This window comes from Elephantulus edwardii, unplaced genomic scaffold (assembly GCF_000299155.1).
Source record: "Elephantulus edwardii isolate Elephantulus edwardi_28Jun2011 unplaced genomic scaffold, EleEdw1.0 scaffold00018, whole genome shotgun sequence".
NCBI classification, from domain to species: Eukaryota; Metazoa; Chordata; class Mammalia; order Macroscelidea; family Macroscelididae; genus Elephantulus; species Elephantulus edwardii.
In genome coordinates, this window is record NW_006399768.1 from 26473981 (window position 1) to 26489573 (window position 15593).

Sequence of the window (15593 nt, forward strand, 5' to 3'; positions counted from 1 at the left end):
AAACGACTTGACGGCACATAACAACATATATGTGGCATTTGCAATCTACTTTAAATTAATTTGTTCCAATAGGTCAAATAAATACATTTTAGAAATGGCATTCACTAGAGGCAAAAAAAGATCAGCCACATCATTTGAATTTTCCATACGAGAATATAATTTAGACAAACACTCCAGATGCAACATTCAAATGGTTTATAAAAGTTTAAAAGGTCAAATTCTTCTGTCTGTGTACCCCCAACTGGGTAATAATGGATGCATTTATATTACATAAAGATAGCAATTGTACATGATCACAGCAATTGATTTTAGAAAAGATAATTACATAGATGTGTTACTGTCCTTATTTAAAATCATATGGTTTGGGATTGACTTTGTCTGTTCCAAGTCTCAGTTCTCATACTACTGCCCCAAGTCTCAGATTCTCCGAGAGAATACTAGCAAAAGTTACTCAAGTAGGTAAATAAGTCATTCTAACAGATTATATAGTCTTCACAATTATGTGCTATGCATCAGACAGAGAGTTGGCCAGTGACTAGGGATGATAGAAAGAGAATTGATGCCTTTGAGCTGTGATGCTGGAGAAGAGCTGAATATACCATTGACTGCTAGGAAAGCAAACAGGTTTGTCCTGGAGGGTGAAACTGGAACGTTCCTTAGAGTCAAGGATTCTGAAGCTTCGTCTGACATACTTTGGGCATAGTGCAAGGTAGTCATTGGAGAGGGTCATCATGTTTGGGAGAGTGGAGTGACAACGCAGGAGAGGAAGACCTTCAATGAGATGGATCGATTCTGTGATTGGGGTGGTGGGAGTGAGTGTGTCAGAAATTGGCACAGGATAGAACAGCATTTAGGGCTCTTGTACATATGGTTGCTATGAGTCACAAGCAACTCAATGGCACATAACAACAACAACAGATTAAAGAAATTATGTTAGCAAACATTTATTGCCCATTAGCATTACCAAGCAGAGTTTATCAGGCAGTTTCTTCCTTTCAAAAAGGAAGTATATCTCTCTTCAAGTGATTCCATACAGTTAGTTATTGGATTGTCCTATTCAGCTAAGTTGCATGACATTGTACTATTTGTTAAAGAATAAGAGAGTGATTGTGAAAGAGTTTCTCTTCAAAATAAGATACCTAATAACTTGTACAATGGAAATACCGGACGCATGACATTGTACTATTTGTTAAAGAATAAGAGAGTGATTGTGAAAGAGTTTCTCTTCAAAATAAGATACCTAATAACTTGTACAATGGAAATACCAGACACAACTTATGGTATATTTGAGGTTTACAGCAGAAAAAATACATACATTAGCTAAGCACTTCTTATTAAGGAACATCACAAAGACGAAACCAGTGACATCCTTAGAACTTTTACAAGCGCCACAATGGGGTTCTACTAGAAGAAATCTGGGTCTTTTTCTTTCATCTTTATGAGCAGCTTTTTCATTGGCAATATTTTGATTTGCTAGTATCCTGATGGTGGGAGAAATATGGACAGTTTCCTGTTGTGCTATTCACAGCCTCCAAAAACTCTCTGACAGGCTATCAATTGTTCTGATATGACAGCAAAAAATTGAAGATTGGTCTTGTTATTTCTTTGGCTTTTGTTGGTTTTTCTTTTTTTATTTTTAGTATTCTGATAATTGTGAGGGAGGGGAAATCATCTCAGACTTAAGGTCCTGATTTTCGGGTGAGAGAAATTTTCCTAGCAGAGTTTTTAAAGGTCATTGTTTCTAGGAAGTATTTTGGTTCGGATATGATTCCAATAAATATTGTATATAAATCAAGAAGTAAAATTCTATAATGAGCATATAAATATATTACTTCAGCATACTAATTTATCCCAACTATCAATAAGAGTGTAATACATTGCAAAAAAGTATTCCATTTAACATGGTAAAGTTTTTAAAAACTCAATTATGTAAAATTTTTACTTAACTGAAAAATCCTCAATGACATTAAATTGGAGCAATAACTGAAAACTATTCTTTTTAAAATTGAGAAGAGATTGAAGTTGTTAACAATGTCAGCTTGCTCACTTCCACAATCAACACTCTTAGTACCAGGAGTCAGGAATTCAAAAGACAAACTGCATTGGGGAAATCTGCTTTCAGGGACCTCTCTAGAGTCCTGAAGACCAACATTGTCGGTCTGGAGACTAAGGTGTGCCAATTCAGGCCACGGTTTTTGTAATTACTTGCTGGACAATGACTAAAGATGACACAAGAATCTATGCTTTTGAGTCATGCTGCTGGAAAGAGTATTGCATTTATGATGGACCACTAAACAAACAGGTGTGTCTTGGAAAGGTGCTCCTTGGAGGCAAGAATTTTGAAGCTCCATCTTTTGGGGCACATGGACAGAAAGGACCAGTCCTTGGAGAAGGGCATCATGCTTGAAAGGGTGAAGAGACAAGAAAGGAGAGAAAGACCCCAGACTATATGAATTGACACAGAACTGGACTAATGGGGTAGGTGTATCGGAAAGTGAGATTGGTACAGAATAGGGCAGGGTTCAGAGCTCTTGTTAGTAGGGTTGCTATGAGTCTCAGGCAACTCAGTGACACATAACAACAGCATAACTAGAACTTTGATGTGTAACTGGGTGGGTAAGGTTTAAGAGATAAATCACACACATCCATACTACACCACACACATACACACAACACACACATACATACACATACACTATACTATACCACATCACAAACCAAAATGTGCTTCCCAAAATATTCCAAGAATCTTCTGAGGAGCAATAAAATAGGTGATTCTAGGTCGATTTCAGGTGACTCTTGATGTTTCTCAAATATGTCTAAAGATTCATCTTGTTGTGTGCCATCATGTCAGAACCGAACCATTGCTGACCCTCAGGCGGGTTTTCAGAGGCAGTTGATCACACGAGAGAAGATTGTCCATCCTTCTCCCACGGACCAGCTGGTACTTGAACTGCGTGCCTTCACAATTGCAGTACAGTTTTTTGACATGGGGTCACAAGAGCTCCCTCAAGTGCAAGAAAATAATACAACTGTTATCTGAGACTGTTACTTTAATATGGATAAGCACATATTCCCAGGAAACCTGGTATCTTATGCATATGAAGTTGCAACCCACCAACTTCTTCCAGTGTAATAGTTTTATAGACCTTGAGAACACAGAAAAGCATGACTATATTGAATTCTGCAATGCTCTCTGATGTAACAAACTTCATAGTATTCTAAAGAAGCTACTTGTGTTAAACAGGAGACATAGCTTATGAAATCACTGTAATGTTGCACTTTTTTTCCCCTTTCAGACTTTCAGTATCATTTATGTGATTAATAAATTATAGAAGAACGTTATTTTGGAACTTCTAATTTTTAAAAAAAATCTGGTTTAGCTATTTAATTAATCAACTAGATTATCAATTCAGGGCAAAATAAGCACTTCATGCAAGTCCCCAAGTATTCAATCTTTTGTTATTTTTACCTGAATAGTTTAGACAAATGAGTGGATTACTAGAGAAGTCTTTTGCCAAGTAGCTTGTCAATGACATCACACTAAAAATAATAAGGTAAATGTATAATAAAGTCTAATTGAATTTTATAGCTAGCTATTGCTTTAAAATAAAGTAAACTGGTTTCTGTAAAAGAGCAAATTATGTTGATCATGGAACTTTTAGAATGATACAACAAAGGTTTATGATCATAACTGTTGTTGTTGTTGATTGCCTTCGAGTTGAGCAAGACCCATAGCAACCCTATGAACAAAAGGCTTGAAACCTACAACTATCGACATTTATCAAAGTTCATAGGGTTTCCGGAGGCATGTTGTTTAGGAAGTGGATGCCACTCCTGCTTCAGCCAATAAAAGAGCTGAGTTTATGGTGGTTCTGTGGTTGCAACTGACCATGTTATCTGTAGATTTAATTTCAACTTTTCATTCTGTAATAAGAGTCATTCATCCTACTTGTTTACTTTACTTCTATTATCTTGTTTATAAATAAAGTATACCCTTTTCCTTCCTACTAGAAACATACAAGAGGTTTAAACAAGAAAAAAGACTTAAAAAGCAAAGCCAGTCACCTACTTGATAGTACTCGCAATCAAAGTTTATAGTCTTACTCCACTTGGAAACATTCCATTTTACTATAAAATTATCTGCATACTGTACTTGAAACATCCATGCTTCAATTAACACACAAGTCTCTTTGCATGTCCTGAATTTCTCTTGAAAACCAGAATTAAGAGATTGGCTCCCAAAACGGACAATACAGTAATTAAAAAACTGAAGAGGCAACCTCTTAAGAGTTGGAAGTTTCCTTAACCACTTTCTTTTTTATATATACATCAAAAGACAAGCAATCATGTAGATTAGTGAGGCCTTGAGTCACATTAATATCTTACAAGTAACGATTTGCTTTTTTAAACTGATTCCACTTTTATTAGGTTATTGTTGGCCACTAACGGAGAGGGTTTACATTTAATTCTGTCTGCTACATCATTAGAGCTATTAACAAGGAACATCTTGGTAGTGCACAGTGAGACAATAATTCGTCTGTATTCCTTCCTGAAGTTTTGGTTCAGTAATCCATATATAATTGCATTGAGGCAGCTGTTGAAATAAGCCATATAGTAACTGGACACAAACAGCCACTCTGGGATTCTGGGTACCATTTTGGCAGGGTCTGAGGCTACCGCAAGACCAATAAAGTTTAGAGGAGCCCAGCAAATGGCAAACAGCACAAAAACCACAAACATGGTAACAAAATTCCTGAAGTCCTGTGGTTTCAGTTTGGGCTTGTTGTCAGGTTTCACCCTCCGCCTGACCTGCAGCACCAGAATCCATATTCTTAGGTAACAGAAGATGACAATGATCATAGGGACTATGAAGTGGAAAACCACCACAGCTATTGTGTAGGCTGAACTGACAGACTGTGCGAATGTACAGGAATAGATCCGTGAGTCATACTGGAGCGTCCCAATGTGCAAGTTGGGCATGATTGCCACCAGTGTCAACATCCATATCAGGAACACATAGCAGAGGGAATTCTTGTTACTGTACAACTTGTCGTATTTGAGTCTGTGGCAGATGTAACAGTAGCGATTAATGGCAATCCCAGTGATGTTAAATATTGAACCAATGACACTTAAGCCCATGAAGAAACCACTGATTTGGCAATGCAGGTATCCCAGGTTCCATCCATTGTTAAATATCGATGTCAGCACCAGAGGGTATGGATAAATGGCCACCACCAGGTCTGCAACTGCTAGGCTCACCACAAATATATTTCCTAAAAGAGAAAGGTTTGTAAAACAAGCGTTAGTGCTGGCTTGATGTGAGATACACTGGGTTTCTTTAACAATTATTAAAGAAAGAGCTGTTTCCACAACCGCTGCCACCTTACATATAACATGGCATCATCTTCACAAGATGTGTTGTCCTTGTCAAATAATCAATCAAATTCCCATGTCCCCACAACAAGGCATAGTCTATATTCAAAACTGGGTTTTTTCTAAACCATTTGGTTTGTCTTCTATTTTGAAGTCCCCAGAGTTCAATATGCTTACCAGTACCAGTACTGTTTTACCTGTAAGTCAAATCTAACTCATGGTGACCTTCTGCAGGTCAGAACAGAACTACTCCACAGTTCTTGACGGACTTTTCTGGAGTCAATCACTAGGCTTTTTTTCTGAGACAACTCTGGGTAGACTTGAACCGCCAATATTCTGTTAGTGGCCCATTACACTCATGGATTTCTCAATATACTTATATAGTTTTTTCTACACTTTTGTACATTACCTGAGAAATCTCAAGTTTTATTATTTTTTTAAAAAATTAACTTTAATGAAAGTTTACAGAGACTGAGGGTTTCCAGCCGTTCATTGTTGAACTTTTCTCCCTCCTCACTTCCTCCCCCCAATTCACTCTACTCCATGAAAATAAAGAAAAACTCTTTCATTGTTATGCAACCCCCTCTTCACTGTCAAGTCCACTCCACTATGTAGCCTTCACTCTGGACTTCTGTAATGACAAGAATATCCATTCATATATCCCTCAATCTTATTTTTAATACTTAAGTTTTATTCTTTTCAAGAAAGGAAACCAATCTCTAAGTCTCAAAATCTTCTACCTGATTTATTCTTCAACATTTTTTCAAAGGTATCTATAGCTTCTGTACTTAGAGAGAAACAGATTCTGTTAATAACATATAAAGTGAGAGAAAATCACCTCTGTCATCAGCTGTCTAAGTGAGAATATTGGCTTGACATCATCTGAATGTGAGTATCATATTCACTCCTTACTAGCTAACAGGGACAAGTTATTTCATTTCACCAAACTTCATATCCCCCTTTACAAAATGAAGATATTGTCTCTTCAGAGTGTTGTGGGAGGATTAACTGAGGCAATGCATGTCAAGTCCTAAGCAGTATCTGCAAAGGTTCTGAATATATATATATATATGTGTGTGTGTGTGTGTGTAGACAGATGATAGATAGATAGATAGATGATAGACAGATAGATAATACATAGTTGTGTACCATATACATGAATTCCATGTATTTTACATAGAATAAATTGCAATAAAAGAAATTCAATACAAATATATTAAATGTTTATATTAGGCATTGGGTAAAAAAGAATGAATAGACATGGCTTCTGTGACTCTAGAACTTAGAAAAATAAAAGTATAACAGACCAGAAAAGATACAATGGTAATAAGAAGCAGCAAAGAGAGTGAACTATAGAGATAAAGCAAGAGTAGTCCATGCAGAGGTGAAAAGTTTTTTGGTTGTTGTTGGTTTTTTGTGATGTTTTGTTTGTTTGGTTTGGCTTTTGATTGTTTTTCTTGTTTTTTTTCTTTGTTTGTTTGATTTTTTGCCTCCTATGCATTTAAGTTCTGGTAGTCCAATAGTTAGGTGCTCCACTGCCACCAAAAGGTTGATGTTTTGAATCCACTCAGAGCTCTTCCAGAGAAATACAGGTGATCTGCAGCTATAAAGACTGATGTCAAGGTAACTTGATGGGGTTGATCTACACTGTCATATGAATTGGAATTGACTGGACAACACCCAGACAAAACAATATACTTTTACTTGTTAACTTACCTTCCCTACATTTCTAGAACCCTAAGAGTGTGTTATCCTCGTATTTATAACCTTCAGGATGGGCAAAGCCTCTTGCTTAGTTAAAAATGTGAAGAGCTAAATCAAATTGTCACCTGCCACATTTGAAATAAAATGCCTTTGAATTTGAAGTTAGTATTTTATCAACTTTATTTTTAAAAATATTTCAAAGAAGTGAAGTAAAATAGAAAGATTAACTGAAGAAAAGCAGAATTTTGTCATTTAAAAAATTTTCCCATAAATTATTACCAAAAAACACCCCCACCATTGCATAGTCAATAAAGCACATATATTCTTCTGGTATTCCTTACTTTCAACCAGGATCCATCTGACATCAGCAATGATATCCCTGGTGCCATGGCCTCTTCTAAATCTGGCGTGAACAGCTGGCAACTCCCTATCTGTTTACTGTTCCAGCTGTTTTTGAATGATCTTCAGCAATATTTTGCTTGCATGTGATATCAATGATATTGTTGGATAATTTCCACATTCAGTTGGATCACCCTTCTTGGGACTAGGAACAAATACAGACCTATTCCAATCTGCTGGCCAGACAGCTGTCCTCCAAATTTCCTTGCATAGACTAGTGAATGCATTCAGGACTGCATCTGTTAATTGAAACAAGTCAATTGGTATACCATCGATTCCTGGGGCCTTATTTTTTTTGCCAATGCCTTCAATGCACCTTCCACATCTTCTTTCATTACCAGTGGCTCCTGTTCATATGGTACTTCCTGAAATTCTTCAGGGTTAATCAATTCTTTCTTGTACAGTGACTGTGTATTCACAGGCATTTGATTGTGTGGATCATGACAAGTTGTGCCTGACATTGAGAAGAATGGGAGTCCTAGAGCACTTGATTGTGCTCATGAGGAACCTATACCTGGACCAGGAGGCTGTTGTGCAAACAGAGCTGGGGAGTGCTGCATAGTTTGGAACTGGGAAGAGAGTGTATCAGGAATGTATTCTTTTTCCATACCAGTTCAATCTATATGCTGAGCAAATTATTTGAGAAGCTGGACTCTGTAAAGAGGAGTGTGGCATCAGAATTGGAAGGAGACTCATCAATAACTTGCATTATGCAGATGACACAACCTTCCTTGCACTTGTTGCAGAAGATCAAGGAATGCAGCACCCAGTATGGATTGTGTCTCAATATCAAGAAAACAAAGATTCTTACCACTGGACCAATAGGCTGTGAATGATGGATGGAAAGGAGATGGAAACTGCCAATAGCTTCATCTTGCTTAGATCCACAATTAACACACTTGATACAAGCAGTCAGGAAATAAGGAGATGCATTGAAATGGGGAAATGTGCAGTTAGAGACCTTTCCAAATTATACAGGAGTAATGATGTCAGTTTGAGGACTGAGGTGCGCCTGATTCAGGCCATGGTCTTCCCAATTACTAGCTATGTATCCAAGAACTGGATAATGAATGAGGATGACAGAAAAGGAATTGATGTCTTTGAGCTGTGTTGTTGGTGAAGAGCACTGAACATTCCATGGATGACCAAGAGAACAAACAGATATGTCTTGGAGAGGGTGCAGGCAGAGAGAAGAATGATAAAGCTTTGCCTAACATACTATGGACATCTTGCTAGGAAGTGCTATTCCTTGGAGAGGGACATGATATTGGGAAGGATGGAGGGTAGGCGAAGGAGAGGAAGACCCTCAACCAGATGGATTAACATGGTGACTGATACAATGGGCTCTTGTATGTCAGGAAGTGTGTGGATGGCACAAGACAGGTCTGGTTTCAGATCTTTTGTTCATAGGGTCTCTATGAGTCATGGCTGATTCAATGGCACCTAACAACAACAACAACAACAACATTACCAAAAAAATCTTTACAAATTGTTTACATTAAGCTAATTTGAAATACTATTGACATGGATCCATGTCAGTTGTCAACAAAATACTTAAATTACAGAGTTGGCACACTTTAGAAATTTTAATTCAAGATGTGTAGTATTTTTAATATATGAAATATGAAATTCAGCTACAAATTAAATTGCTATTGAATCAGCTAATTTCTATGATGACTTGAATAATACAGATTTCTTTTTTAAGCCTTAAAGCAAAAGTACATGTGATGTCATAGATTTTCCTCTGCTCTATTTTTAAACAGCAATTGATCAATAGCAAATATTCAAACCATTATGTTAATTAAGTCATTATCTTAATTTTCTTTGGACTTATTTTACAAGTGTTTGAGGAGAAAAAAATTAAGCAATAGACACCATACAAATGTGGCAATTAGAGCAGACCAAAGCTTTAGGACATCTACTTGTGGCCATTATGTGGGATGTGTGTGTGTCCTTCATGGTCACTGACAAATAAGAACATTTTTCCCCATTTGAAAATGTCATCATAAAAGAGTAACCGAGTAATATAATCATAACTGTGACCAGTGAGTCAACTGTGACCCATCCATGGTGACAGCATGCACATCAGAGTAGATGGGGCCCAATATGGTTTCCAATGCCTCATTTTTCTGAAGTAAATCATGTGGTCTTTCTTCTGAGGTGTCCCTGGCTAGACTCCAACCTTCAACTTTTCAGTTAGCTATCTAGTATATTAACCATTTGTACCTTTGCAATGAGGTGTTGGAGAAGAGTAATGAATATACTATGGACTGCTAAGAGAATGAACAGGTTCATCCTGGAGAGGGTTAAACCAGGCTGCTCTTTGGAGACAAGGATTCTGAAGCTTTGTCTGATATATTTTGGACATGTTGCAAGGAGGGACCAGTCCTTGGAAAGGGACGTCATGCTTGGGAGGGTAGAGGGACAGCGCAGGAGAGGAAGACCCTTAATTAGGTGGATTGATTCAGTGACAGGGGTAATCAGGACGGGTGTTTCGAAGATGGTGCGACTGGCACAGGACAGAGCAGGGTTTAGCGATGTTGTACATAGGGTCGCTATGAGTCGCAAGTGACTCTACAGCAAATAACAACCACCACCACCAAGGGATTCTAATCTTAACCATCCACATCATATCCACATCTAGTCCATTCTCAACTCTGAATAACTCCAGAGAATATTGGTGGCCTAGTGACAAGACACTACCCTGCAATCCCACAGGCATGTAGTTCTAGGCCACCAGCTACTCCATAGGAAAAGGATGGACAATCTCCTCTCATGAGATTAACTGCCTCTGAAAACCCTCTGGAGGGTCAGCTATGGGTCGGTTCTGACTCTAGGGTACACAACAACAACACCACATTGCTATAACAGAGCTATCACTAGTGAATGGCTTCAACAAACAGAAATGTATGCTCTTACAGTTTAGGATACCAGAAGTCCAATCTTGGGATTCCAGCTCTAGGTGAGCTCCTCTCTCTGTTTCCTTCTGCAGGCCTGGAATTCCTTGGAAATCTCCAAGTGTCTTGGACTTCCCTGATGTCAAGGAGCTTGCTTACATAAAGACCTGTGCCAAGGAGCAGATTCCTCAGATACAGACTAGAATACAAAAGGACACACGCCACCTTTGGCCATGATTTTCTTGTTGGTACAGAAGTCTTCCTTCACGGTTACCATGCCTCTCCTTTTCTCTTCAGTGAGATGAAAGTGTTATAGGCCACACCCTAGAGAAACTTCTTTTGCATAAATCAGAGCTGGAATGGATTTAAAGGGGATCAAGTGAGTTTCGTTCTTTAACCCTTTTACAGTATTTTGGGGGTTTTTTGATCTTGGGAGTTCATTACTTAATTTCACAATATATCATTGCATACATGTATTTTGGATTAATTAAATTCAGGGCAATATATTAATGTGGTGTTTGCCTAAAAGTTGGCTTTTTTAGCTATTAGTTAGCCCTCTCCGGTCTCCATCTACCTTAACTGCAAACATAAGATCTTACAAATTGGCTTCCTCTTACAAATCATTACCTGGTATAGAACTTTTGTTGTTGTTGTTAAGTTCTGTGAGTCATAGGTGACTCATAGCGACCCTATGAATGAAAGCCCTCAACACTTGTGTGACTTTCATCCTTTCTCCAGGTTCATAGGGTTTCCAGAGGCAAGCTATTACGGAAGTGGATGCCACTCCTGCTTCCAAGCTTGTTTTAATCAGGGAGCACCACCAAACACCGCCTGCCATTGGTAACCAGTAACACATTTGACACATCAGTGTTCAGGTTCAAAGAAACCACAAGTTACCTCTATACACAAGTAGACACACCAGGGCTATAGGACCTAGAAGAATGTTCGAACAAAACAATGAAAGACAATGAAAAAGGGCACTCCGGCCCTTCAATATTTTATCATTCCAGCATGCCCAAGTGCTGGCAACCTCTGGGCCAGGGACCCCCAGTTCATCTGGTAAGCCTACTCTGCTGACACCCACTCATGGCAAAAAGAAAGCCAAAAGTGCCCGAGCATTCCATCCCGGCCTCTTTTCCAGAAGCCAGAGGCCCCTCCAGCTGACAATACAGAATTAGAATAAGAGAAAAGGGTGTGTTTACACACCCAAGGCAATAAGACTTGAGGCAAGCAAGACATTTGAGGGCAAGACTTGAGGGAGACTGGAGCAGACATTGTTGGCAAGACCCTGGTGATGGCAAGACCTTGGAGAAACTGTGGCATTGCTGTGGAGAAACTGTGGCAAGGTGTAAGAACAGAAGCCCTGAGATAAAGGCCACAGTTAAAGGTGTTTCTTGTTCTTACCAGATGCTTTAAGAAGCTGACATAACTTGCTGGATGCTTGTTTGCCTGGAGGCAAAACTGGCTGGTTGATTGAGGAAACCAGAGCTGGGTTTGGGCTGCCAAACTGTACCTGGAAAAGTGTGGGCTAACTGAGAAGCTGTCCTGAGCTTACAGAAATTGTGTCTTACTGGGAACCTGGTTTGGGACTGCTGGACTAAACTTAGACTTAGATTGTGAAATCTTCTTTGCCTCCCTCAATTTCCAACTTTCTTCCCTAAGGAAAGTACCCCATTGTTTGTACCACAACTGTGATTCTGTGCGTCAACAATGGATAAATGAACCTCTTGCTTTTGGTGTGGCTCTAGGGGCACCATGGGGCTGGGGTGCAGCTTTTCATCTGCTTTCTGCTCTATGGTAGTGAGAGGCTGGGCTATTCTTACTCCCTCTGGCCCTTTCAGAGAGATACTTATGGTTTTAGAACTCCATGTCTAGTTTTCTTCTATTTAGGCAATAAACATAGAAAATCATCATTTATTCAAAATCCTGATATATGATAGTCAATGTTTCACTGTGAGTGTCCAATTTGCCAACAGAAGGACTAATATGGTACTTCCATAAAAATCAGGTGGCAGCTTGATTATACAGGACTGCTTCCAACATTTAAAGGGGCAATATTTTTTTCTCACTAGCATAATATCACATGCAAGCAAAATCCAGCTGAACATTATTCAAAAATGCCTGGAGCAGTGAGTTAATAGAGAACTACCAGAAACACAAGCTGGGTTTAAAAGAGATCATGGCATTAGAAACATTATTGCCAATGTCAGATGTATTTTGGGAGAAAGCAAAAAGCACTAGAGGAATATCTATCTGTGTTTCATTGCCTATGTGGATCACAACAAATTGTGGTTGTCCTTGAGGAGAACAGGAATCCCAAAACACCTGACTGTGCTTATGTGAAAGCTATACTTGGACCAAGAAGCAGTGCTAAGAACAGAGAAAGGAAACACTGCATGGTTCAAAATCAGGGAAAGTGAATCAGGGATGTGTCCTATCTCCATACCTTTTCAACCTATATACAGAGCAGAAAATTTGGGAGGTAGGGCTTTATGAGGAGAATGTGTCATCAGCATTGGAGGAAATCTCATCAACATTCAGATGACACAACCTTGCTTGATGAAACTGAGAAGGACCTGACGCATTTGCTGCAGAAGGTCAAGGGGTGTAGGTTTTAATATGAATTGAAGCTCACTGTCAAGATGACAAAGAGTCTCATCACTGGGCCAATTGGCAGCATCAAGAGAGAGAACAAAGTTGTTAACAATTACAGCTTGCTTACTTCCACAAACAACACTGTTGGCAACAACAGTCACAAAATCAAAAGACTAATTGCACTGGGAAAATCTGTTGTTAAGGACCTCTCTAGAGTATAAAAGAGCAAGGATGTCAATCTAGAGACTAAGGTGTACCTGATCTAGGACATGGTCTTCACAATTGCTTGCTATGCATCAGGGAGCTGGACAATGAATAAGGATGACAGAAGAATTGATGATTTCTTTGAGTTTTGGAACTAGAGCAGAGTCTTGAACATACCATGTACCACCAAGAAAATAAACAGGTCTGTCTTGGAGAGGCTGAAACCAATTTTCTCCTTGAAAGCTTGGATTTGGAAGCTCCATCTCACATACTTTGGGCATGTGGCAAGGAGGGACTGATCCTTGAAGAAGGAATCATCCTGGAAAGGGTGAGGTATGGTGCAGGAGAGGAAGGCCCCAGATGAGATGGATTGATACAGTAATTGGGGCAAGGCGGTTGGTATGTTGGAATCAGTGAAATTGGTTCAGAACAGGGAAGAGTTCAGAGCTGTTGTACATAGAGTTGTAATGAGTCATAGGCAGCTGGATAGCACATAACAACAGAGTAGAAACTCTGAATATAGATTTTCCTCTTCAATCCATAATTTTTATTCAGAAAACAGTGGTTTGGGATTTCCAGGATGCTCCTTCTATCATTGTGGTACTATTCATTGCATTGCTTCTGACCAAGAAATTCATTTTACAGTAAATAAAATGTGGTCGTGTACTCATGGTATCGCATTCACTGGCTGGTATATCATGTATCGCAACCTAAAGCATCTGAATTCAAAAAGTGTTAGAATGGCTTTTAAAGGTTATATTTTAGGACCAGCAAAGTGGTCATCTGGGTAGCCCTAGGGCAATGTATATCTCTAAACCAGTGATTAACATATAGTGCTATTTATCTCATATCCATAATTCATGGACTGGAAAATTAAGTAGTAAAAATGAAGAGTTTTTCTTTTTATCCTAGTAATCATCTAGCATTGGAAGGAGGAGTGGCATCCACTTCCATAATATCTTGCCTCTGGAAACCCTATGAACCTGGAGAGAGGATGAAAGGCACCCAAGAGTCGAGGACTCTCCTTCACAGGGTCGCTATGAATTGCCTGCGACTCAACAGCACTTAACAACAACAACAATCATTTAGCAAATTGTTTGCTTCCTATCACTCAAACTTTACATTTGATTGTCTCTAAGTTCTGAGTTTCCAAAGGAGTGGTGCTTCTACCAGGGACAACACAATGGTTCCTTATACTGAAAGTTGAGAGTGTTAGCTGGCAATTTTGTTATCATTTCAGTGAGTTAATAGAGGGGGTGAAGTAGTTCATTGTACCTGCTGTGGTGATTAATACTTGCTAAAGAAAGGGAATTGGAATGTTATCACACAATGAGGGCAAGAAGGTGTCTGTGTGGAATGCAAGAACCTCTCTGGAGTACCTCATATTCCCACACCCTATGATTAAACCAATGGAAAACTAAACAATACAGGCAGGAATGCTAATGTTCCTCATCTTCAGAAATAAGGTCTCAGTCACCATCATAAATCAGGAATCATGAGAAGTGAAGAGCAAAAGAATGAGCATTATGACGTACGGCAACCTGCAGAGAAGAAGACTGGCATAGTTATAGACATTTCTTTATTTTGACATAAATAATTTGTGATATAACCATTCTTATCTCTTTATCTCTTCTATTCCTTTAAAATCTAATATGCTAATAGTTAAGCTTTAATGCCAGTATCTGAGGCTTGGTCTGACATACTTTGGGCATGTTGCAAGGAGGGACCAGTCCTTGGAGAGGGACATCATGCTTGGGAGGGTGGAAGGACGGAGAAAGAGAGGAAGACAATTGATGAGATGGATTGATACAGTGACTGAGGTAATGAGGATAGGTGTGTCGGAGACAGTAAAGTTGGCACAGGACAGAGCAGGGTTCAGAGCTGTTGTACATAGGGTCACCATGAATCACAGATGACTCAACAGCACATAATAACAACAGGCAAGTGTTTCAATTATAGACTATTGTAATGAGGTAACTTGTTCCAGTTACCTAGAACGATTGTAATGAATTAACTTGTTTCCGTTAACTGGATGCATGTGCTGAGTTTCAACCCTCTGTCTGAATATGAAAAAGCTCTTTAGAAATGGAGGTTTTGATATGTAAATAAGGTAAACTTGAAATAAAAGAGATCCTAAACTTAATACCTTCTAAGTAGTATCTTTAAAAAGGAGCACAGATATATAGACAGATTATCTACAAGGTCAGAAACATCAAGGAATGCCAACAGCTACTAGAACCTAGAAGAAACAAAGAAGAATCTTCACCTAGAGTTACTTGTTGTTGTTGTTATGTGCCATCAAGTTGTTTGCGACTCATAGCGACCCTATGTATGAGAGCCTTAAATGCCGTTCTATCCTGGGCCAACCTCGCTGTCTCAAACACATTCATTCATTCTCACCACTCCACTCACAGAATC

At 38.9% G+C, this 15593-nt stretch overlaps 1 protein-coding gene across 1 annotated transcript in view; it reads right to left on the minus strand.

Moving 5' to 3' along the window:
* Nucleotides 1-4407: 4407 nt before the first annotated feature.
* The window catches only part of MTNR1A (melatonin receptor 1A), a 46681-nt gene continuing 35495 nt past the window's right edge, over nucleotides 4408-15593 (minus strand). Inside the window, exon 2 of the mRNA XM_006882263.1 lies at nucleotides 4408-5276. Coding sequence (XP_006882325.1) covers nucleotides 4408-5276 — 869 coding nt within the window. The remainder of the gene's footprint in view (nucleotides 5277-15593) is intronic.